The sequence below is a fragment of the Oryctolagus cuniculus genome, chromosome 5 (assembly GCF_964237555.1).
Source record: "Oryctolagus cuniculus chromosome 5, mOryCun1.1, whole genome shotgun sequence".
Taxonomy (NCBI): Eukaryota; Metazoa; Chordata; class Mammalia; order Lagomorpha; family Leporidae; genus Oryctolagus; species Oryctolagus cuniculus.
In genome coordinates, this window is record NC_091436.1 from 133691928 (window position 1) to 133716384 (window position 24457).

Here is a 24457-nt window from a genome sequence, read left to right on the forward strand (position 1 = left end):
CAAGCTAGAACTATTGAATCACAAAGCACAGGGCCCCTGCCTTCAAAGACAGCGAGCTGTTTATGTATATAACACGAATAGCTTACAAAAAAGTCGTGGGAAATGGAATTACAACCCAGGTTTGTTTTGCTGCAAAAAAACCTTTGCAGTTCATGCATTTTTTTTTTCATAACACACATTTCCGTGACCTTTATGAAAACCTTGGGCATGTAGTACAAATAAGATATGCAAACTGATCCTGACGCCAGAAGCAACTACAAAGCACAGCAAAGAACATCCTGTCCGAGCCCTCCCGGGCCTGAGCACACACCCTTTGTCAATACGATGCCTTTCTCCCCTGGTTTATATGTCTTTGTTGAATAATTCCCTTTGTCACTTTGAAAGAGACATATTTCTCTTGATTTTGCAAATACATGCCTACAATAGAGAGTTAGAAAACTGAGGAATGTATACATAAAAGAATAAAAATCTTTCATAACATTAGGAGTGAAAGAGAGACAAGATCATCTCACAAATATGGACTTAGGCCTTAGACAGACCTGAATTTGGGCCAAGCAGTTGCTAGCTAAGTAACCATCCATGGACATAATTTTCCAGAGCCTCATTTCTTTATCTTTTGGGGGTGATAAGAGTATCTATCATATAAGGTTAGGTAACAGAACACGTAAAATGTTGAACCCAGGGTTTCACATATCAAAGTATTTTAAAATGTCGATTTTTATTATTATGACTTGTGTTAACATTTTGTTGCATCTTCATTCTTCTATGCACACTGCTTTACACAGTTGGATGTTAACATCTATAAATTTTGTATACAATTTTTTTCACTTAGCATTATACCATCAGTATTTTCTCACATTATTCTTTTCAAAAACATTATTTGTAGAGTGATGCAGAGTAGGCACATACCGTAATTACCTAACAATTTCTCCCTTGATGTGTTTTTGGCAGTTTCCAGTCTTTAAAAACAACCCTGCCTTGAACATATTTGTACCATTTCCTGTGTTTGCTCCTCCTTTTAAGTTTCCTCTTTAGCTTTGTGACCAACCCTCACCATCAGCCTGGAAGTTCATCCAGAACACAGCATTGTCTCCACCGTCGGACTGGGAGCTCCCCCAGAGCAGGGACTGAATCTTCCTCTGAAGAGTGGGTGGATAGGCTGGCGCTGCAGCTCACTAGGCTAATCCTCCGCCTTGCGGCGCCGGCACACCGGGTTCTAGTCCCGGTCGGGGCGCCGGATTCTGTCCCGGTTGCCCCTCTTCCAGGCCAGCTCTCTGCTGTGGCCCGGGAGTGCAGTGGAGGATGGTCTGAGTGCTTGGGCCCTGCACCCCATGGGAGACCAGGATAAGTACCTGGCTCCTGCCTTCGGATCAGCGCGGTGCGCCGGCCGCGGCGGCCATTGGAAGGTGAACCAACGGCAAAGGAAGACCTTTCTCTCTCTCTCTCTCTCTCTCTCTCTCACTGTCCACTCTGTCAAAAAAAAAAAAAAAAAAAAGAGTGGGTGGATAACGCTTATTTGGCCTGCCTGGTATAACTTTCCCAAGGTTATAGGGAGAAGACAATCTCAGGACAGGCAGACCCTAGAAAAAGGACTGGGTGTGTGATCCTAGCTGGGGCATCCCTGTCCCCCTAGGGAATCTGAATTGACATGAAGGGGGGGGGGGTGTTGCTTATCAAGAAACAATCCATGTGCTCCTTCTACTCAGCCACCTTGATTCCTCTCCCACCTCAGACAGCTCTGTGACCCACTCAATAGCCTTCTATTTCCTTTCCTTTTCCTTTCATTAGCCTAAGTGGGCTTTGGCTGTTGGCACCAAAAAGCCCTCTCTAACCCATATATTGCACCAGAAAGGGGGTTCTAGGCTATGCAAAGAGCTTTAAGACTCCTGTTTATGTTCAGAGCTGGGAAGACAGCAGCCTATGCACAGTACGCAGAGCAGAAACAGCTCATCAGATATCAGCTGTGAACAAAGCACCACAAGCCATCTGAAGGTCAAGTTTGGGGAACTGAATTTGGGCCCTAGATAGCCTTAAAGGGAATGAAGAAATCAGGAACACTGCATAGGATGCCTGCTTATGATGGCACTGAATAACATCACGCAAGATAAGCTCCAGTGTCTGGATTCATTCAAGGAATAAAATGAAATTCCAGACCCTGATGTGATCTACCACAAGGCGTCTGTTAAGCCTGGTTGCTATGGACATAGGACCATTTTTTATTTTTAAATATTTATTTATTTTATTCAAAAGGCAGAGTTAGAGAGGCAGAGACTGAGAGAGAGATCTTCCATCTGCTGGTTCACTCCTCAAATGGCCACATCAGCCGTGGCTGAGTCAGTCTGAAGCCAGGAGCCAGGAGCTTCATCCAGGTCTCCCACATGGGTGCAGGGACCCGTGTATTTGGGCCATCTTCTGCCACTCTTCCAGGTGCATCAGCAGGGAGCTGGATCCGAAGTGAGGTAGCTGGGACTCGAATGAGCGCCCATATGGGATTCTGGCACAGCTGGCTTGGACTAACCCACTGTGCCACAATGCCAGCCCCCACAGGATCATTTTTACAAAGATTCAGAGTATGAGATTGCTGAACTGCAAGGTCTTGAAACCATCCAATGTTCCCAAGTGATTGCATGAGATCACCTCAGTAACTGTAAAATCCTCACCTCGGGTCCATGACTCTTGAGCTAAAAGTATACAATGCTAGAAAGAGCTAAGCCAAAGTCCCTGTTCTCCCTCAAACCCCACAAATAATAAATATAAACAATATTATGGGGCCGGCACTGTGGCATAGCGGGTAAAGCCACCTCCTGCAATGCCGACATCCCATATGGCTTCAGGTTTGAGTCCTGGCTGCTCCACTTCCAATCTAGTTCTCTGCTATGGCCTGGGAAAGCAGTGGAAGATGGCCCAAGTCCTTGGGCCCCTGAACTCATGTGGGAGACCCAGAAGAAGCTCCAGGATCCTGGCTTCAGATTGGCCCAGCTCCAGCCATTGCAGCCACTTTGGGAGTGAACCAACAGATGGAAGACCTCTCTCTCTCTCTCTCTCTCTCTCTCTCTCTCTGCCTCTCTGTAACTCTGCCTTTCAAATAAATAAATAAATCTTTAAAAATCGATATTATGTCCCAAGTGTTTAGAAATCGGTCACTATCAATGACTTGAAAGATACAAGTTGGTGATTCTGACCTCCAGTGGAATTTGTTACATTGTTTCATCTTGTTTTTAGCTGACCAGCATCTTAGCCCCCTTCTTATTTGGAGGTGACACCCTGCCATGTGGGAGTCCTTGTAGGGCTTTCTTATTTCACTGTGAAAGCTGGCTGGGTCAGGTAGCCCTTCTCTGCCTGCTCTAGAGAGAGATCTTGTAGCATACTGGCACCAGGTAGGAGTGGACTGCTGTGGCAGGACATCCCCACTCAATGACACTGGATAGCAAGGAAGGAACTTGTCACTCTTCCTGGAAGGCAGAACTTCAGGTGTTATGATGATCTAGCCCCTAAAGATACACACCCTAAATCCAAGAACCTGTAACGCTATTTGGAAAAATTATTTGTAAATGTAATTAAGCTAAAGATCTTTCAATAAGGAGATCCTACCAGATTATCTGAGTGGGCGCTAAACCCAATGACAAGTGTTCTTATAAGAGACAAACAGAGAAGACAGACATGGAAGAAAAGGTGACAGAACCATGAAGGCAGAGATTGGAGGGAGGTGTCCATAGCCAAGGAAGCAGCAACCACCAGAAACCAAAAGAGGCGTGGGATGGGTTCTCCCCTAGGTCCTCTGTAGGGAGCAAAGCCCTGCTGACACCTTGATTCCTACTTCTTGTCTCCAGGTTGTAAGAGAGCAAATTTTTGTCGTTTGAGCCACCAAGTTTGGAATAATTCATTACAGCAGCCTTAGGAAACTAATACACCAGCTGTCTGAAAGGAGGGAGACCACTTTGTCGGCAGCGGCTCATGGACTAGCAGGATGATCAGCACCTCGGACAGAGCAAGTTTGGCGCATTAGGTAGGAATTGGGGAACAAGGCACGTGGATGGAGCCCCAAGATTAGGGGCAAAACCAGAGTATTTGGGTCCTTGGGTCCCATGAGAGTGTTCTCCAGAGAGCTGCTGCGGTGGAGGGGGCTGTCGGTTGAACAGGACAACTCTCAGTGCTAGTGAGCCTCGGTCAGTACCCCCCTCATCCTCACCCTGAGCTCAAAGACCCATACAAGGTGTCCGATGGGAGACAAAGGAATACTCTGCATGAGTAGTCCAGCCAAGTTGACTCCACAGAGTCACTACTGGCTCCCGACAACACAAACAAACCTCGAGCCCACCCATATAATATTCTTAACTCTTGAAACTCAAATAAAGGGGGAAAAAAACAATTATTTAATGGGCAAAATATTTGTACAAATACTTTATCAAGGAAAATATTTGGCTGGAAAATATGAAAAAATAATCAACATTAACCAGTATGGAAATGCAAATTAAGTCACAATGATGTATTATTATGCCTAACTAAAAAGGCTAATTTAAAACAACTGACATGGAACAACTGGAACTCATATATTGCTAATGCTGCTGGTATCGATACATATCGGCTCAGTCACCTTAGAACACTTTGTGACCATCTCTTGGAAATCAAAAACATCTGTCATATGGCTCAGCCTTTCCTCTCCTACCTATTTGTCTCAGAGCAATGAGAACTTATGTTCACAGAAAAACATGGATTGTGCACACACTAATGTGTGTAGCAGCTTTCTTCCTAACTTCCCAAAACTTTCCAGCAGCAACCTAAATATCCTTCAGCTAGTGAACGGATAAAAATACTGCGGCTCCTTTGATACAGTGGACTACTACTGAGCAGTAACAAACTGGGGCAGGTGTTGTGTCGCAATGGGATGAGCTACCGCTTCTAGCACCAGCATCCTGCATTTGGAGTGCCAATTTGAGTTCGGCTACTCTGCTGTGGTCCAGCTTCCTGCTAATGTGTCTGGGAAGACAGCAGAAGATGGCCCATGTAGTGAGCCCCTGCCACTCACGTGGGAGACCTGGATGGAGTTCATGGCTCCTGGCTTCAGCCTGGCCCAGAGCTGGTTGTTGTGGCCACTTAGGGAGTGAAGCACATATGGAAGATCTTTCTCTCTGTATCTTCCTCTCTCTGTCACTCTGCCTTTCAAATAATGAAATCATTTTTTAAATAAAGAAGTAACAAACTACTGAGTAACTGCAGCATCATGCCTGGATCTCAAATGTATTATGCTAAGTAAAAGAAGCCACACTGCCAAACAAACCGCACACTGTGATTGCATCTATGTTACATATGGAAAAGGCTAAGCCACAGGGTGGTGAGATGGACTGCAAAGGGGCAGTATGAAGGAATTTCTTAGGGCTGTGGAGTGCTCTGCACCTTGATTGTGATGGTGGCTACACGAGGTGTATATTCATCAAAGCTCATAGAACTGTGTTCTCAGAAGAGCGGATTCACTGTGTCAAATAGACTCTAGCCTTAGAAGGAGGGATTACGAATGTTGGTAGGGAGCTGCCATGCAGAGAGGGCACGGAGGAGTATGTGTGGGACTCAGGAATTCCCTGAGCTGACTCTCATTACTGCCATGTCCAGAGCAAAAAATAATGGAAGGAAGAAAAAATGAATGGACGACTTCAGTATCCCAACACAGGAGTAGGACCATGAGGGGCTCAGATAGCTCAGGAAAGGTGTGGGTCACTGTATGGCATGAAGAATGCTAACCAACAGAGGCGGAGGCCCAGGGCAAAGGGAACGTGGGATGGGGAATCGAGGGGAGGGTCCCAAGTCCGTTCCACAGCCAGACGGTGTGTGCAGGCACGAGGACTCTGGTATCATCGCTGTGTCATGTTTATATTTATATATCTTACTCTCTTTTCTTCCCTCTTTGACGGTGAATAACTTTACAATTTAGCCTCTAAGGCAAGAAATGTTTAATTTAATTTGAAAGGAAGAGAGACAGAAGGAGATCTTCCATCCACTGATTCACTCCCCCAAATACCGGCAACAACCGGGCTGGGCCAGGCCAAGTCAGGAACCTGGAACTCACTCAGAGTCTCCCACAAGAGTGGCAGGAATTTGCCTACTTGGACCATCATCTGCTGCCTCGCAGGGTGCACATTAACAGGAACCTGGATCAGAAGCGGAGTAGCAGGGACTCAAATATGGGATACAGGCATCTCAAGTAGCAGCTTAGCTGCTGTGCCAAACGCCAGCCCCAAGACTAAGGTTATTGAGCTGTGTGAGCAAACTCTGTGACATGACACAGAGAATCTGGGCTTAGAGCTGGGGCAGTGACAGATGAGACATCGGGCCATTGCCCCATCATATTAGTCTTACAAAAATCTGCAATGTATTTGAAGGGAAAACTGGGAGAGAGAAGGGATGGTCAATACATAAAAACGGACTTCAAGCAGAGGTCGGCCAGCTGCAAGGATGAACGGTACCAAGAGAACAGAATGCAGGTTTCAGCAGCCATGGTTTCAGCAGGAACAGAGGATGAGGCAGAAGAGGCAGGCATCAAGGGCCCGGAAGATCATCAAGATCCTCCCACTAAGGCCTTGAAGCCACAGAGCTCCACTCCTCACTGGACCCGGTCCAGGTCAGGACAGTGCGGGGGGCACGGGAGGCCTTGAAGCTGAGTGTTGAGGATGATGATCTGAGAGTCACTGCCTCGCGTCCCACCCTCACCCAAGCCGACGGAGGCTGGATAGTCAGAGCACCTGGAAGGTGTCATGATGGTTTCATGCCCCCTAACCTGGTCTGAAATTGCCCAACAGCAGCGGCAGGAGAATTGCACAAAGGAGTGACCCAAACCTTCCCGAGATAGGGCTGGTTTGCATCTCAAAGAAAGAAGTACTAAATGCCAAGCTGATCCAGCTGCCCGAAGTATTTATCAGGGGAACCTACACCCAGGGTGCCTCTGCTCATTGCCGTGATGCACAGTGGGAGAAAAGGGTGCTCCTCCCAGGTGTGTCTGTAGCAAGGCTGCCAGAACGTGGAGTTTATTTGAGGGTGTAGATGTTGAGGTTGATTTTGTTCTGAGAGGAGGAGTGTGGTGGGGGCAAGAGGCGCGGAGTCACCACACAGACCCCGGGAGTTGGGTGAAAGCGGGCCAGAGGCGAGCAGCCCGCAGACTTGTTTATTTCAGTTGGTACAGCAGCTTAAATAGCCAAGGCAGTCAATCCGGTCAAGGGGTGGTCTGTGCCCTAACAAATCACAGCCTGTTGCCAGGTAGGCTCCGTTGCCAGGTGGGTTTCCAAGCCATTCCTGAGTAACTGACGCTTGCTTGCAAGCGGCCATCTTGGCATGGCCTTCTCATTCCACCACATTTCCCACTTTTCCTTTATTTTTGAGCAACAGGAGGCATGATTCTTGGCCATACCATTGTTGACCCCGTTTCCATGTGGTCTCCATACATGGCTTTGCCTGTCTTAGGTTGTCCCCCAGGGGATCTTACCCGTCATTGACTAACCAGTGCTCAAAACAGGGTTGCTCAGATAGGGGTAGGAATGAGGAACAATGGTAATCAGGAATGGCATGACCACACACAGGATGTGGGCCATTTGAGTGCCTGACCAGAGCTAAGTAGGGTATAAAGCAGTAGTGGATGTGGCTGTGGGCAATTTCTCAGGGTAGGACGATAGGGCAGGTGCATCTGCTAACAAGGCAGTCTCTCTCAGTCTTGTTCAGCTGGTTCTGGTTGGCTGTCAGTTGCAGGCTTGATGTTTCTGGCTGGTACCCAAATGGGCTGTCCTGCATTCTCTGGAAAGACACAAGCATATCCTCGAACCTTGGTTAGCAGAAGCCTTTTAACGGGCGTTGGAATCCAGGGCCTGAATTTTGTGTCCATTTCGACATTAATGGCAAACATGTGGGTGGGATGGGATCTAGCAGCTGCCCTGAGAGCCTGGGGTGCCCGAGGACTGCCACAAACATGGGGATCCTCACTGGGTGCGGATGGGATCGCCTCGCATGGGTTATTGCCTGGAGGTCGGCTAAGTTCATCCCAAGGGTATTTGGTGGGTGGCTGACTAGGCATTGCTACATTGTTTGCTGCATTGTTTGCTGTCATGTCATTTTCAGGGTTGGAGCTCTCTCTCCCTAAGTCATCAATTCCACCACATGTAAGGGCCTGGGTCAGTTTCTTCTAGTGTTTTTGGACAACAGCAGAAACATCCTTGGCAGTGTCCAGGAATGTTCCAGGCCCCTGGCTCGGACTCAAGCCTGCCAGGAAAAGTCTTCACCTGGCTGAGTGAGAGTGGCCACGGTGTTCCGTGATTTTTGGTGACAGACACAGCAAGGGAGATCTGGGGGTTCTACAGTTACCCATGTCAACCTGTAGCTGGAATCCACTCAGGGAAGAAGGGCGTTAGTGGGCTGGGCAGCTAAAATGAATTGACTGCTGTCTGCCCAGAGCTGTTCCACTCCTTCAGTAAAGAAATCTGACCCGTGTTTGGAAAAGTGCCCGATCTACGAGGCACAGGTGGCGCCGTCCGCCCCAGAGCCGCAGCCAGTGCAGGCCACAGGCAGGGGCTGGAGAACACATGGTGCATCAGCCTGAGCCTGCCAAGGGGGGGGGGACTTGAACCTGGAGTGGACTGCCGGTCTGCTCTTGGCTTTGATCTCAGTCTTGTCACACACTTGACCCTGGTTCAGGGCTGTGAGCCTGAACTGAGATGTCTGTGTTTGTGACTTAACACAGGAGAGGTGCTGGAGGAATATGGGAGGGTTTCTGGCCCCGAAAGGCAGGAAGGCTTCCAGCTGGGGGGAGGGGAGGCTGTGTGGGTACAACCAAGTTCTGCCAAGCCACCCAAGACATCGGGCCTGGCTGCTGGCGCTTCTCCCTGACTGCCGGCCCGTCCTCCCTCCTCTCTGCACAGCTGCTTTCTTAGTCTCTGCATCAGCATTCAGAAAACCGCCTTCCAGGGCTTCCCTGGCCCCAAGTTTCAGGTGAACTTGAAGGAGGCCTGTTGCATGCAAGACTGTGTCCCAGGAGAGGCGCCTTGGTCAGATGTCTGCCCCTTGTCCAGTCCACGCCGGTGGGGAGTGCAGACGGCTCATTTAGCATGAGCTCAGATGCAATGATGGCTGCAAGAGGCTCGCCCTGTGCATCTGGGGCAGATTTTGAAGAAGGCAGATGGGGTTCCCTAGCCACTGGGCCTTTGTGCCGCTCAGCAAGGTGCGTGATACCACCCACCCCAGGGAGAACCGTGCTCTTTCCTTTGGAGGCACAGTAACTGCACGACCTAGAGTAAGACACTCGAATCTCAACAGAATGGCTAGATGGGTTCTTATAGAAGTTATCAGTTCTCCAGATCAAGATTCAGAACATCACCAGCATTCTAGAAGGCTCCCTCCTGCACCCTCTTCGCCAGTATTCCTCCCGGGGGTAACCACCCCCCAGACTCCATCACCTGTGCTAGGTTTTTTTTTTTTTTAAGATTTTATTTATGTATCTGAGAGGTAGAGTTACAGACAGAGAGGGGGAGAGACAGAGACAGAGAGAAAGGTCTTGCATCCTCTGGTTCAATCCCCAGATGGCTGCAATGGCTGGAGCTGAGCCTTCCTGAAGCCAGGAGCCAGGAGCTTCTTCCAGGTCTCCCACATGGGTGCAGGGACCAGGCACTTGGGCCATCTACTGCTTTCCCAGGCCATAGCAGAGAGCTGGATCAGAAGAGGAGCAGCTGGGACTTGAACTAGAGCCCATATGGGATGGGTGCTGCAGGCAGAGGCTTAGCCCACTACACCCCACTACAGTGCTGGCCCCATCTGTGTTAGTTTTGCTCCGTCTTGAGCTTCATGTAAATGGAGTCACAGCCTGTGTTCAACTCAGATGGTTGCATGCTGGAATCAAGCCCTGGCGCTCTCTCACTCTCTCTCTCTCTCTCCCTCTCTCTCTCTCTCTCTCTTTTAAGGGAAAGAATCCAGAGCAAATCTCTCTTTAGTTTGGGAAAGGGGTGGTTACACCTTATCAGGTTTTGAAGCAACAAGTACTTAATTCTTGCTTATATCTTGCAATTATGTAGACCTGTCCATTTTTGCTGCACACTTTGTTTGCAGGGAAGAAAACCCCAGTCTTTGTCCTCTGGGAAGCTGGATAGGACCGATGCATGATCAAGGCGCCACTCACAGGTGGGAACAGCCTTCTCCTGCTGCTTGACTTGACTGTGAGAAGGGGCAGCGATGGCCCTCTATGCAGCTCACCTCCCAGGAGGGGCAGCAGGTCCAGGAAAGAGAATGAGGGAGTAGAAGGAGCTCAGAGGGGAAATGATTGCAAACACTGAGTTCCCTAAGAGAGAGAGAGAGGAGGGTGTTCCTGTACCTATGGTATTTCTGCAGGTCTGGAACCAGACGGGTCTCTTGCATTCTGACAATCTCCAGCTGTTCCTTCCTATTCCACACTCTGGGGAAGTGAGGGTGAGGAGCTGGGGGTGTGATCACGTGGCTAAGCACCTACTTCGTGCAGGCACTGCCACGGGGTCCCACACATGTGGTCTCACTCAATTCTAACCTTACAAAGCAGAAGCTTTCATCCCCCCCGCCCCGAAGAAGATAAGGAAACTGGGGCTCCAGGAGCTTACAAGGCTTAAATAACTTGTCCAAGGCCCTGGAGAGACTGAGTGCCAAGTGTGGAAGACAGGTTGCTCTGGATCAAAGCTGAATTCAAGGCAACCCCTCTGGGGCCTCAGCGTGGGGCTATCTTGCACCACCTGGGCTAGGAGAGGAGGAACGGGGGGCCTCTGGCTGCCAGGACCAATGCTTCAGCGAAAGCTGCTCTGTTCCCACGCCTAAACACACTCAGACACCTGTGCCCTTCCCAGCCTTCAGCCCCTGGTGCCCCCGAGGCTCATGAGACCTCACTCTCAGCCTGTTCCTGCCCACACGTGGCCTTGGGTGGGGACTTGGGGAGTGGAAGCTTAGCTGAAGGGATGAGGCTTGATGCTGGAATTGCTGGTATTAAGTGAGGCAGGAAGGAAAGGGCAGAGAAGTTCCAAGAAGGCCCTTCTAAGGCCCCCAAATCACTCGTGCAGGTAGCAACAAGTGCACCAGAGCGAGAACACACACACCCTGGCCACGGGTTGCAGAGCTGGGCAGCCCCAGGACCCGGGCCTGCCCTAGAATCCCCCAAGGGGGCTGCAGAGAAGGCTGGGGGAGGCTGGACTCCTCACCTGGGTGTGCATGGGGGCAAAGGCAGGGCTCGCACCAGCGTGAGGCAAGAGAGGTGCTAGGACACGAAATGTAAGGGGGCCTTGGCACCTTGACTCACCCCAGTCTCTGCCCTGCCTAGCACAGCGCTGGGGCAGCTAGAAGTTACCCCATGCTTACGTGGACCGGTCCATCTTCCAAACACTATAGATACGCAATACTGAATAGAAACAGAATTTTACAGTTATCTATGTATAACATTCACAGTGCAAATACATGCATGCTAATTCTGCCCTCACAGCTCCTGAAAGTCTCTTTAGCTGAGTAACAAGGAGACTGAGAGCCTGACAGGTAGATGATTTGCCCGGCTAATAACTCTCATAGCTAACAACAGGCAGAAGTGTCCAGGGTTCACGCGCTCAGCAATCACACATGCACGCACACGCCACCAGGGGTCGGTCTGGGACCTTATCAGGACCGGAGCAGATTAGCCACAGCTGTGTCTCTGCTCACGGAGGGCCCTATGGGATGCAGAAGGTGAGTCACATGGGGGCAGGGCCCCTTTTAAGGCCCCAACACCCCAGCTGGCAAGGTCTTCGGCCATCTGACCTGCCATCTGCGGCTCACACGCGCTGTCCCACTCACCATGGAGAAGGTCCTTGTCCTGCTGCTTGTGGCCCTTGCGGTGGCCTACGCAGCTCCTGGCCCCCGGGGAATCATTATCAACCTGGTAAGAGGGTCTTTCGGGGAGGAGCCATCTCGGTCCCCAGGTAAGGAATTTGCAAGCTCGGGAAGTCGAGGGGTTTAAAAAGCTCCGCCAATGGCCCCAGCTGCTGGCCTGCAGGGGCACCTATATTGCGCGCCAGACACAGCTCTCGGTGCCCGGGAGGGTGGATTCATCTGATCTTCCAAGTGCCATAGACACAGTTATCACCAACCGTCCTGGACAGCGCCAGGAGGTCAAGCAGCCTGCCTGGAGCCACACAGCTGGGACCAGAACCCAGGCCAGCAAGCTCCAGATCCTGCCCTTCCCAGGGCCCTAGCCACGGAGGTCAAGGTCACAGAGAGAGAAGCCCTTCGGGGTCACCCACCGGGTCCAAAGGTTCTTGATGTCCGAGCTTGGAGGGCCCAGGACCCCCTGAGCTCCATATGCAAGGCTGTGGGGGTGGGAGGGGATCCTCAGCTTTCCCCAATTCCTCAAGGACTGTGGGTCCCCGAGAGGTCCCCATGCATGTTTGCCAGAGGCACTAAGGCCTCGGGGCAGTGGCTTACGTGGTGTCAACAGTTGGTAGTGCAGCTGCTACTGGAACTGCCCGGGGCTGCTCCTCTGCCCCTGGGTCACACTGCTGGGAACACTGGCCGCAGTCTGCGGCTGGCCGCGGGGGCGGGGGTCCTGGGCTGACTGCCGCCTGCCCCGCAGGAGGAGGGCGAGCTCTGCTTGAACAGCGCCCAGTGCAAGAGCGGCTGCTGCCACCACTCGAGCGCTCTGAGTCTGGCCCGCTGCGCACCCAAGGCCAGCGAGAACAGCGAGTGTTCACCCCAGGTGGGTACCAGGAGGCTGGGAGGCACGCGGTGGCGGGGAGGGGGAGGGGCACTCCCCACCAAGGATGACGGCCCTGGAGGCCTGGGGTCAGGATCAGGGAGGACAGCCCACCTGGACCCTGGATGTTGAGGGGACAAAGGGCGGGACTGTCCACAGGCGTCACAGCCCTGTCCCATCCCATCATCTTCCCTCACCCTCACAGCTGGCCAGTGAGATGGGAGGGGCAGGGCTTTGCTATCCCCATTTCATGGGTGGGCAGAGAGAGGCACCCCAGAGAGACCACATTAGTAAGGGCACCCGAGCCACAGAGAGGAGACAAGAACCACACTGCCCCTCAAGAGAGGAGGCCAGGAGAAGCAGTGCTGAGGAGCCCAGCAGCTGGGGGGAGGTGAGCCGGGTGGGGTGGGGTGGGGCAGGCAGACGACCCAGCCCTGACTCGGGGCTCCATCTGCGCCTGCGCAGACCATCTACGGCGTCTACTACAAGTGTCCCTGTGAGCGCGGCCTGACCTGCGAGGCAGACAAGTCCATCGTGGGCTCCATCACCAACACCAACTTTGGCGTCTGCCTTGACGTTTGACCTCCAGAGACCAAGCCCCTCCCGACCCCAGAGGCCCCCTGCACCTAGCCAGGGCACCTTGGCTTACGTCTGGCCACCTCCCTAACCAGCACCTCCAAGACCAAATCGAGCTGCTGGCGATTAAAGCCCTCGTGCAAACCCTCCAGCCTCCTGTAGTTCTTGTGAGCCAGTGTCTTCCTTCTTGCTCCACCACACCTTGCCCACCTGGGCAGGCCACATGCGAATGACGGACGCACCTGGGCCAGAGGATGTGGCCAAACAGGTGGGAGACCGGAGACAAGGTTGCCGGGCAGGCCAGGCAGGGCTGGGAGCCTCTCCAGTTCTGGGGAGCAGTCCCTCTCCCTGAGATGCCCCCTGGCCCTAAGAGTTCTCAGGAAGATAAGCAGGTGTGCACACGCACACACACCTGTCTGTCGTCATGGAGTTATAATGGCCATGGTCATCATGTGCGTGAGAACTTACCAGGGCCCTGCCCTGGATCTCTTTGCTGGGCCCAGCTGTCAGGTATGATGGAGAGATGACACAGTCTAAGAGTTACAGGGTTGTACCACTCACAATTGCTGTGGGTTTACTCACTCAGCAGGTAGCCTCACAATGATCCCAGGAGGGAGGATTTACCATGTCAACTTTATAGATAAAGACTCTAAGTTTCAGAGAGGGTAGGGAATCTGCTTATGCCATATAATTAGAAAAAGTCTGGGGTGGCACTGTGGCACAGTGGGCTAAACCTCCGCCTGTGCCACCTGCATCCCATATGGGCATCAGCTTGAGTCCCGGCTGCTCCACTTGTGGTCCAGCTCCCTGCTAAAGCAGTAGAAAGTGGCCCAAGTGCTTGGTCCCCTGCCACCCATGTGGGAGACCCAGCTGGAGTTCCAGGCTCCAGGCTTCAGCCTGCCCTAGTCCTGGCCATTGTGGCCATTTGGGGAGTGAACCAGCAGATGGAAGATCTCTCTTTCTTTCTGTCTCTCTTTGTCTCTCTAACTTTCCCTTTCAAATAAATAAATCTTAAAAAAAATAAAAAGTTGGTACTACAGCCATCCAACCCCATCTCCTGTACCTCACATGATTCTGTTCTTTCCCAATTATTCACACGAGGGAAAGTGGGTGGAAATTAAATTGACGTTAATTTGGGCTTATGCAGAATTTGTATACCCCCTGTGGCGTCAAGCATGAGTTACTTTAGGCAGTACTGAGGTCCCCCGTCATCATGGTGTGCAAGCAGAAGCCTGCTGACCCCTCAGGGCGGGGGTGCTGGGGCAGAGATCACACAGGAGTGGGGCTAGTGGATTGAATGAAGCCTGTATGCCTTCCCACTCAGGATTCGGTAGTTTTTTCCTTTTTTAAAAATATTTAATTAATTTATTTGAAAGGCAGAGTTACAGAGGGAGAGACAAAAAGGAAGTCTTCCATCTACTGGTTCACTCCCCAATTGGCCACAACAGCCAGGGCTGGGCCAGGCCAAAGCCAGGAGCCAGGAACTCCATCTGGGTCTCCCGTATGGGTGCTGGGGCCCAAGCACTTGGGCCACCTTCTACTGCTTTCCCAGGTGCATTAGCAGGGAGCTGGATGGGAAGTGAAGCAGCCAGGACATGAACTGGCGCCCATATAGGATGCGGCGTCTCAGGCGACAGCTGCACCCGCTACGCCACACAGCAGCCCCGAGATTCCATAGTTCTGTGAGCAGTGAGTCAACCGAGTAACCATGGGTTTATGAGTTAGGACTGCAGTCAGCGGTACGGAGCAGAAAACCCAAGGAATCACAACTTAAACAAATAGGGCCGTGTATTTCTCATGAATCATGATGTCCACAGCTAGGAAGCGCTGGCGGTTGGGTTCTGCAGTATGTCTGGCCTCAGCAGCATGTCCCACGTAGCCTGTCTTCCCACCGCGTCCTAAGGAAGCCTGCAGTGGGCAGTGGCTGGGACAGGGAGGGCAGGAGGAGGGGGAGCAGAGCGGTCCTCCCTGCAGGTCTTCCTCTTTTCCCAAAACCCCCAGGCACACCTCTCTCCAGATCTCAGTGGCTAGATCTGGGTCACCTCCCCACTGCCAGCCACCAGGGAGGCTGGGAAAGCCAGGGAATGGGATGGCACGCTGGCTGAGACTGACCACGACCCCATCTAGTGGCTGGGCATGCTGCCGCCCAAACACCATTGGGGTTTAGCTGGCAAGGGAGGGGCAGTGGCTGTTGGGACAGCAGGTGGCGGTGTCCACCACCCAGGACGGCCTCCACTGCCTCGACCTAGCAAAGCTCTCGGGCTCTGAGGCGAGGATGGGTCATACAAGAGTGCTTCAAAAAAAGCTGTGGGGCCGGCACTGTGGCGCAGTGGGCTAAGCCTCCGCCTGCGGCACCAGCATCCCATATGGGCACTGGTTCGTGTCCCGGCTGCTCCTCTTCTGTTCCAGCTCCCTGCTAATGGCCTGGGAAAGCAGCAGAGGAGGGTCCAAGTGCTAGGGCCCCTGCATCCATGTAGGAGCCCCAGAAAAAGCTCTTGATTCCCGGCTTCAGGTCAGCTGAGCTCCGGCCATTCTGGGCATTTGGGGAGCGAACCAGCAGATGGAAGATCTCTGTTTCTCCCTTGCTGTCTCTGTAACTCTGCCTCTCAAATAAATAAATAAATCTTTAAAAAATAAAAGGACTGCCCATGAGCCAACAATCCCTCTTCCGGGTACGTACACAGAAGAATGTAGCCAGGTAAGAGTGAACCAGAGGTTGGACTCTCTCTCTCTCTCTCTCTCCCTCTCTCTCTCTCTCTCCTTCCCTTTGTCTCTGTTACTCTGACTTTCAAATAAGTAAATGAATTTTTAAAAAGCCATCCCCACAAGTCTAAGTTGACATCTCCCTGTGGTTTTGATTTGCATTTCCCCAGTGATTAGTGGTGTTAGGCTCCTTTCATTAGTGATGTTGACCACTTTCATGTCTCTTTTGGAGAAATGTCTTTTGCCCATTTTTAAATCTGGTTATTCCTTTTTTTTCTGTTGTGTTGTGTGAGTTCCTCATATATTTTAGATGCAATCCCCCAAACAGATACCCAGTTTACAGCGGCAGGCACCGACCTCTCTTTCCTTGGCTCTTCTTTCCTTCTCATCCCTTCCTGCTCTTCCCGCCCGGCCAGAATAGTCAGACTCATCGCTCCCGAGTGGTGGGAGCTGGAGCAAGCTGCTCCATCTCTCAGCTTCCCCCTGAAAACCGAGACCACAACGGCTGCCCTCACAGGGCCGCTGCGGAGTAAATGCGATCGTGTGTGTGTGTGTGTGTGTACAGAATGGAGTACAAGGGATCGTGTGTGTGTGTGTGTGTGTACAGAATGGAGTACAAGGGATCGTGTGTGTGTGTGTGTGTATAATGGAGAATGCCCCGGCATCTCCAAGTGCCTGGTAAACAGCAGCTATTCTCTAGGTTTATGATCTTGCACATTTCTGAAATTTATGGTCAGGGAAACCGAGAGATTGGGTGTAAACCCGGCTTTCAGAGGTGGCGGATGGAGCGAGAGGGACCCAGAGATGGGTTTGGACCCCATCCTCCTCTGGGGCACTTTCACTCATGCCCAACAGGGGAAAGACCCCGAGCCCAACGGTGCTGTCCCTCTTGCATCTTCCCTCCACCTTCCAGCTGCAGCCCCCTCCCCGCCCCCACCCCCGCTCCCCCAGCAGCCTGTACCATGCCCAGCCCAGCCCCAGGCCCCAGCTCTGCGGGCAGCAAACGTTGAGAACTCTTTATTTCAATGACAGCACCATCCCTCCCCGTTGGCAGAGATCCTGGGGGCCAGGGACGGGAACCCGCAATTCTGGGTGGGCCATTAGAAGAACCCTTTCTTAGTCTGCTTCTTTTTTGCCATCTTCTGACAACGGCCGTAGATGATGTGAAAGGATTTCTGATTCTTCGGAAACACGCAAGTCAGGTTGAGCTGGCAGGGACACTCGTTATAGAGGCCTGAGAACATCTGGGCAAACACAGCACTTTGACCTTCACCTTGACCTTGCCAGCTGCTCTCCCCTCAGCCCTAGGGGCAGCACCTGTGTCCACCTTAGCCCAGTTCCTGGGCCCATCTGTTAGCCCGCAGCTTTGGGATAAAGGGCTCCGACTATCCCTTGCCCAGCTGCTGGGAGCGGACACTCTGGCCCTGCTCAACTCCCCAGGCTGACCCCTAGCACGGCTCAGGGCACTGCCAGCTCCCTCCCTCTACCCAACCTGCTGTGTTCCCAAGTTGATGAGCTACTTCCAAAGGAGCACCAGCTCCCCTCTGCACACCCAGCTCAGAGCTCAGAACTGGCAGGTGGCCCTGATGCATCTGCAGGCGGGACCACCTGGGGCCACGCAGCGCTCCAGGGCCGGGTTGAGGGGGTCGAGGCTGCCACAGGGCCAGAGGCACCCATTTACTGAGCGGCCAGGACACCTCCTAGAGGACGGGAACCCACTAGGAGAAGGGGCACACCGCTCCCCGGCCGGCCGGCCGTGCAGTCAGAGCCGGGCGGCCGCACAGAACGCTCCCGGCTCCGGATCCCGCTGCCTGCCCGCCCTTCCTGCCCGGGTCCCCGCAGAGGCCACCACCCACCTGCGTGTGGCACAGGTGGCCCTCGGACCCCCTCCTGCTGCAGTACGACTCGCAGATTTCGGGCGCCCGGCGGCAGCACCCGCTCTTGCACCTGCTGCTCTGGATGCAGATCTCATTGATGTTCTGGAGGGAGACCGCAAGGCCGGGTTCCACCGCCAACCCGCTCGCCCGCGCCCGCGCCCGCGCCCGTGCCCCCCCCCCCGCCCCACCCCCAGTCCCGCTGGCCTCGGCTGCCTCTAGCTGGGGACCTGGCGGCGTCGGTACGGATGGGGAAGAGCACTAGCCATGTCTCAGAGGTTAATCCTCCGAGTCTCCGAGAGAGAGAGAGTCCTTCTGGCACGCCCAGGGCACTCACACTGTTCTTGCTGCTGCAGAAATTGGTCTTGTCTCCCGTAAAGCCCTGCGCACCCACCGCAACGCAGAAGGCCCCGCTCGTGTCCCTGTCACCCAGCCAGCACGCACCGCCACCTATTGTGTGGCAGGCGCTGTTCCAGGCACGGAGGTGCAGGTGGGAACAAAGAGGGCGCTGGCGGGAGCTGCCTGTGCAGGGCCAGTGACAGACAACCCCGGGGCCAGGGACGGCCTTCCCTGCTAGGATCATCCGGACCCCACCTGCCGCTGGGGAGCTGAATTTTAAGCGCTGTTGGAGTTTAATTCATTTCAACGTAAGCCACTGCACTTGGCTAGTGCCTGTGCTGTTAGACAAGCCTAGCTCTAGGGAGAGGAGAGGGAGACATGGACAAAAAGTTGAGCAGAAGAAACGAGATTCAAGAAAGACGAACTGTGAGATTCCACTCTATGAACTTGAGAGTCACAGTCCAGAGGGGGCCAGGAGAGTGTCACCTTGGGGACAGCCTGGGTGGGGTGGGGGGCTTCTGGAAACACGCTGTGGCTTGTTCTGGTGCTGGTTATGAGGCTGTTTGCATCAAGCCAGTGATTTCCACCAGGACTCGAGATGTGGGCGCTTTAGGTAATTTTTACCTATTATATGTACGGTATTATTCAGGCCAATTCTTCATACTATTTATGTCTATTACACAAGATTATAAAGAAAATAAAGGCGGACTGGATTGGCGATGGCCTGCCCCGGCCCCCTTGCCTCCACCCTGGCCAGGACTACCGCCAGCCCCCTCACCTCCCCACTGTCACCTCACCCCCACCCCTTCCTATCAGAACTTTTAGAAAGGTAGTTCCCACAATGTCATTCCCCAGCTGCAGAGCCTTGAACTGACAGCTCACCCGGGCCAGGGCATGTGCACCTGGCTGTCTGACCAGAACTCCCTGCCCCCTCCTTCTGCCTCAGGCTGAAGCCTTCCTGAGCGCCAGCGAGAGGCGTGCCCAGGAGCTGCTTCCTCCTGGCTCTGCAGTTCCCTTCTCTGTTGTCTGTAATTGTCTCTCCCACCCTGCTGCAGCCTCGCTTCTGGGAACCCAAGGATCTCTCCGCTCTCCTTGACAGCTGCTATTCACGGCCCTGGGGCTGAAGTCCTCGCGTGTCGTAGGTGCTGCACGCAGAAGGGCAGAGCACACGAGGACCCCGTCTCCTGGCATTGCCATTCCCCTCCGCCCCTCCTGGGACCTTTCCTGGGTACCCTGGAGCACCCTGATGGAACCTGCGGCCTCTCCTCCCACCTCCATGCCGGTAGCCCCTCCCTAGCTTCATTTGGCATCACCTGGGCTCCATTATATATTGTATTTCTGGGACTCACAGGGTGGAGTGACAGCTCTACAGGGGCCCTTGACAAACAGCATAGAGATAGGTGTGGGATGAGTGCACGTCCGCCTCCCTTCCCACATGTGAGCCCCGCACAGGGGCCACCACGCGTTCCCTCCCCTGCGGCAGCCCCTGCCGCGGCCCCAGCACAGCCCCGGGGACCTGGAGGTCGGAGAGGTTTTCTTTCTCTTCCGCTCAACACTCTCCGTTGCCTCCACTTCCGGCTTTCTCCCCCACCAGCCTCCCTGCCCACCCGCCCTCCCCTGCGAGGGCAGGCCTGAGGGCAGTGGTGCGGGGTGTGTGTGTGTGTGTGTGTGTGTGACCGCAGCCTCCACGTTCCTTACCAAATCGCTGTGTGTTGACTTCCAAAATGAGCCCCTGGTGAGGAGGAAGAAAAGGCAGAGGAGGAGGAGCTGCAACAGCCGCAGACACATCGTGGCAGGCCCAGAGGTGGTGGTGGCTTTTCCAAGGTACAGCTAAGCACCTGCACCTGCCAAGTGACCAAGCCCTGGGGGGAGGTAATGAGGTGTTACAGGGGAAGCAGGAAGTCCCCACTCCCAGCCCAAAGAAAGGAGGAGCCAAGCAGTGCCTGTGACACGGGCGCCACCACGTCCCAGACCATTGCCGTGCCCACTCTGTGCACCTGGGCTCTGGCCCCAGTGAGATCTGGATTCAGGGCTGGGTGGGTGGCCAAGGTCAGAATTGCAGCATGGGTGTCTGCATCCCATACTGGGGTACCTGGGTTCAGGCGCTGGCTCTGTTTCTAATCCCAGCTTCCTGCTAATGCACACCCTGGGAGGTGCCCATTGATGGCTCAAGTAGTTGGGTCCCTGCCACCCACATGGGAGACCCAGATTGTGTTCCTGGCTCCTGGCTTTGGTTTGGTCCAGCCTGCCTGGTGCAGGTATTTTGGGAAAGAGCCAGTGGATGGAAGATCTCTCTCTCTCTCTCTCTCTCTCTCTCTCTCTCATATATATATATATATATATATATCTGTCTGCCTTTTCCACAAAAATAAATAAATATTTTTTTTAAAAAGGATCTGGGTTCCAATTACTGGTTGTATGATCTTCAGCAGACTTCTTAACTTCTTTGAGCTGTTTGTTTCCCTGTCTACAAAACAAAGGATGATAAGAGTACGTCACAGGGACGCTCATTCTAGAAAAACTTGGTTACAAAAGCCAGCCACTGAAGATGGAAGCGACTGTGAGACCGAAGACTGAAGACAGACAACAAATCCAAGACGACACAAAGTGTCTCCTTGGGGGACTTACTGACAGGAGCTTGACCTTGGGTTACCTTAGGGTCATCTTAATGAACACAAGAAGATGGCGATGACATCCAAGATGGCGGCAGTCACGTCAAGAGTTAGAATTTCAGAACCCCTCTGTGTGCCTGCATGCATTTCTGTGTGACAAGGCCAGGCTGCACAAGCAGCCAGCGGGCAATGCGGCCAGAGAATCAGGGCAAAGTGACTGAGCCTTGGGAGGGACAAGGGGCGGTACTGCGGCGGAGAGAACAGCAAGAGGCATTTTTATACACATTAATCAGGGCAAGCTAGGTAACGCTATGGTAGCAAAACACCCAGGAATTACCGGGGCTGAACACGACCTAAGTGGATTTCTTGCTCGTGTCACATATGTCGTGAGTCCAGGACAGCTGTCTTCTGCGCAGTAGGCGGGCCCAGTGGGAGCGCCTCAGGTCACTGGGGGTGTGCCCTCAGAGGCAGGTGCTGCGAGCGGGTTGGTCACCTGAGCTGGGCGTTCTTCCTCTGTTTGCTGGCTCCCCACGTGATCGCTCCTCTACACCTGCCGCGCCATGGCCGCCCCCCCTCCCCCAGATGCCAGGCTAACGGCACAGCCCAATCCTGAACTATGAACCTCCCAATTGAAGGCTAAAATAAGCCTGATTCTTCCCAAGAGTCCCCCTCAGGTCCCTTAAAGTGATGGGAAGCTGACTAACGCATGCAAGGGGGGGTGGTGGTGAGACTAAGGGACTGTGGCCAGCAAGTGGGGCCAGGAGGAGTCGCCACAGTGGGTGCGTGTGTGGTTTGGACTTCCCTCCAGTGCCGAGAGAGGGAGATGCGGTTGTCCTAGAGACGGAGCAAAGAGGGAGTGAGGAGGCGCTAAAGCAGCATTGGCCAAATGTCCAAACTGGAGTCGTCTTCCGCACTGCTTCATGCTTGCTTGTCGCTGCCCCGGCTCCGAGGTCCCACAGTCCCTGCCACCTGCCGGCAATTTCCACAAAGTGGAGGGAACAGAGCGGGACCCGGGGCTGGGGAGATTCACAGCGCAGCCTTCGCCTTGGGATGGGGGAAGGGACAGAAGCTGAAGGGTAGAGACTCCACCTTCGGCTTTCAGAGGGAGAGGCCGGGAGCCTGGGCAGAAACCAGGCTTAGCGGAGGAGGAAGGGCGGGTTACACGAGGGGGCCTGGAGCGCTTCCTCTGAGTGTCAAGAGTATTCCACGTCTAAGGAAGACGCTGCTGTTCGCTATGGAAAAACCACGCCTCTGGATCTGCATATTCATTCCCACCAAGCGGTGCACAAGCTGAAGCAGGCCTCCGCTCCTACAGAGAATCAGCCCGAGCTTCCTTGGTTGTGAATCACAGAAACTCAACCCGAAGAGGTTTAGAAGAAAATGAACTCACTGGCTTCTGTAACCTCAGAGTCCAGGGGGTAGAGCCAGCCGGCTGAAAGCACAGCGTGTTCCAAGGCTCAGAGGAAGGTGCCGGAACCTGGCTCCGCTCTCTCCTCTGTTGGCTTCAGTCTGAGTCCACATGGTGATAAGATGGCTGCCAGTAACCAGAGCCAATGTTCAGGTCCAGGAGAAAAGACAGCCTCACAATTGTGACTCTTGTACAAACCCTCTGACTGCACAAGCTGGTTTTCGTGTTCCTCCAAACCCACTGCCAAGGCCATGGCACCACAATGAGCCTCCTGGCTACCCCTTGAAGCAACCTGAGTCTGGAGGGTTCCGAGTTCTAGAGTGAACAGATCTCTACGGCGTGGACAGAGCTCTACTCAGCTTCATGGACGGAGAATGGGAGAGGGAATTCAGCGTACCAAGAGAAGGGGAGCAAACGGCCTTGGTCATGCAGGATCTTTGCCAATGGGAGTCTACAGAGGACTAACTTTTGCATCTAACTCAAAGCCATGCAAACCGTCATTGGCACAACTTGTTTGTGGTGTATTCGATCTTTACTGGTTTCCAAATGATAGAAGCCAAAGTACTATAAGATCGTCGGTGACTCACTACCAACTTCAGCTCTCTTCCTAATGCAGTAGTGTTTGGAATGAATTCTACCCACTTCGGTGGGCTTAGCTGTCTTGCCAGCACTTGCATGGTGATTCTATCAGTCAGTTTGCAGGCAGATACTCAGGGTGTTTGAAATCAACGGAATTTACCTTAGAGAAACAGTGAGGCATCTGGGAGCTCGGCAGCCACCGAAAATATCATCAGTGATGTGATGGGGGTGATGGGGGTGGGTGCAGGGCCACAGATCTGGGGCCCTCTTAAAGGAGCCCGATCCACGGGGGAGACAGCAGAAGGCTCCTGACATCACAGGGGAGGGAGGGGAAGGGAGGGGAGAACTCCTGGCCTCGCTCTTCCCCTCCTTCCAATCTTCAGGCAGACCCAGAAGCCAGAGAGCAAAGGAGGCTGGGAAACAGGTCCCAGGGATAATGGGCAGAGCAAGGGAGGCCCACAGGTCTCCTCCCCGCTGTCCCTCTCCCGCCCTCAGGTCTAGCGCAGTGCTCGCCTGGGAGGGGGACTGGCGGGGAGGAGAGCTACACCTGCCACAAACAGCCTGGGGGTGGCACAATTTCTGTGTTCTGGTTGGGGAGACACACTGGTCTGCGAAAGGGACTTTGTACTTGAACTTCTTAAACACTTTCCATCTTCATGAACATGTTGCCAATTTCACCTCCTGAAGAAAAGAAAGTGTTAAGGGTGTAGATACCCTAGGCCATTGCACTGTGGTTCTGACCGTGTCCAGCTGGACGTGCTGGGCAGCTGGGAGTCAAGTGCTCCACTCCCATGACTGCTTTCTGATGCCATGGCCATGGCAGAGAGTACACAGCCTTCTAAAGGTGCAGGTCAAGAAAGAGCCGCCCGACAGCACCGCTGGCTCTGTGTCCTTGCTTATTAGAATAATAACACAGGGGCAGATGTCGTGGCACAGGGAGCTAAGCTGCCACCTGCAACACCTCCCATCCTGTCCTGGAGCACAGCTTCAAGTCCTGGCTGCTCCGCTTCCAATCCAGCTGCCTGCTAATGTGCCTGGGAAGGCAACAGAAGATGAGCAAGTGCTTGGGTCCCTGCCAAACCTGTGGGGGACCTAGATAGAGTCCCTGGCTCCTGGATTCAGCCTGGCTCTGCCTTGACCATTTTGCCCATTTGGGGTGGGAGTTTGGCACAGGAGTTAAGACACTGCCTGCATCCCATATTCAAGTGCCTGGGTTTGAGTCCTGGCTCAGCTTCCAATTCCCAGCTTCCTGCTAATGTGCACCCTGAGGGGCAGCAGATGTTGGCTTGAACACTTGAGTCCCAGCAACCCACTGTAGGAAACTCCAGGGGGTGGAGCTCCTTGCCTCAGCCCAGCCCAGCCCAGCCCTGGCTGGTGGGGACATTTGGAGAGTGAAACTGCCGATGGAAGGTCTCTCTCTGTCCATTTCTCTGTCTTTCCGCCTTTCAAATAGAAAATTAAAAACAAGTAAATTTTAAAAAATAAATAAACCTCAGGGCTGGTGCTGTGGTGTGGCAGATACAGCTGCCGCCTGCGGTGCCCGCATCCCTTATGGGTGCTGGTTTGAGTCCGGGCTGCTCCACTTCTGATCCAGCTCTCTGCTGTGGCCTGGGAAAGCAATAGAAGATGGCCCAAGTCCTTGGGCCCCTGCACCTGCATGGGAGAC

At 53.4% G+C, this 24457-nt stretch overlaps 2 protein-coding genes across 2 annotated transcripts; one reads left to right on the top strand and one right to left on the bottom strand.

The window, feature by feature from the left end:
• The first annotated feature begins 11784 nt into the window (after positions 1-11784).
• CLPS (colipase) lies at positions 11785-13378 on the top strand. Its single transcript, NM_001082243.1, is given in 3 exon segments — positions 11785-11890; positions 12581-12703; positions 13166-13378. Coding segments are annotated over 3 exon segments (324 nt in total). The 5' UTR covers positions 11785-11806; the 3' UTR covers positions 13283-13378.
• A 3612-nt stretch (positions 13379-16990) lies between these two features.
• Positions 16991-22735, bottom strand: CLPSL1 (colipase like 1). Its single transcript, XM_017344862.3, has 4 exons — positions 22195-22735; positions 19891-20054; positions 17836-17958; positions 16991-17223 (listed from the first exon to the last, which is right to left on the bottom strand). The coding sequence occupies exons 2-4, from the start codon at positions 19978-19980 to the stop codon at positions 17080-17082; spliced, it is 357 nt and encodes a 118-aa protein (XP_017200351.1). The 5' UTR covers positions 19981-20054; positions 22195-22735; the 3' UTR covers positions 16991-17079.
• Positions 22736-24457: the final 1722 nt, after the last annotated feature.

What these genes read in the sequence shown, in the direction of transcription:
- CLPSL1 (XM_017344862.3), bottom strand. Translation starts at nt 19,980, where the DNA reads ATGTGTCTGCGGCTGTTGCAGCTCCTCCTCCTCTGCCTTTTCTTCCTC. An exon ending in AGTCAACACACAGCGATTTG is followed by an intron (nt 17,959 to 19,890) that starts GTAAGGAACGTG and finishes GTCTCCCTCCAG; the next exon opens with AACATCAATGAGATCTGCAT. An exon ending in GCCACCTGTGCCACACGCAG is followed by an intron (nt 17,224 to 17,835) that starts GTGGGTGGTGGC and finishes GTGTTTGCCCAG; the next exon opens with ATGTTCTCAGGCCTCTATAA.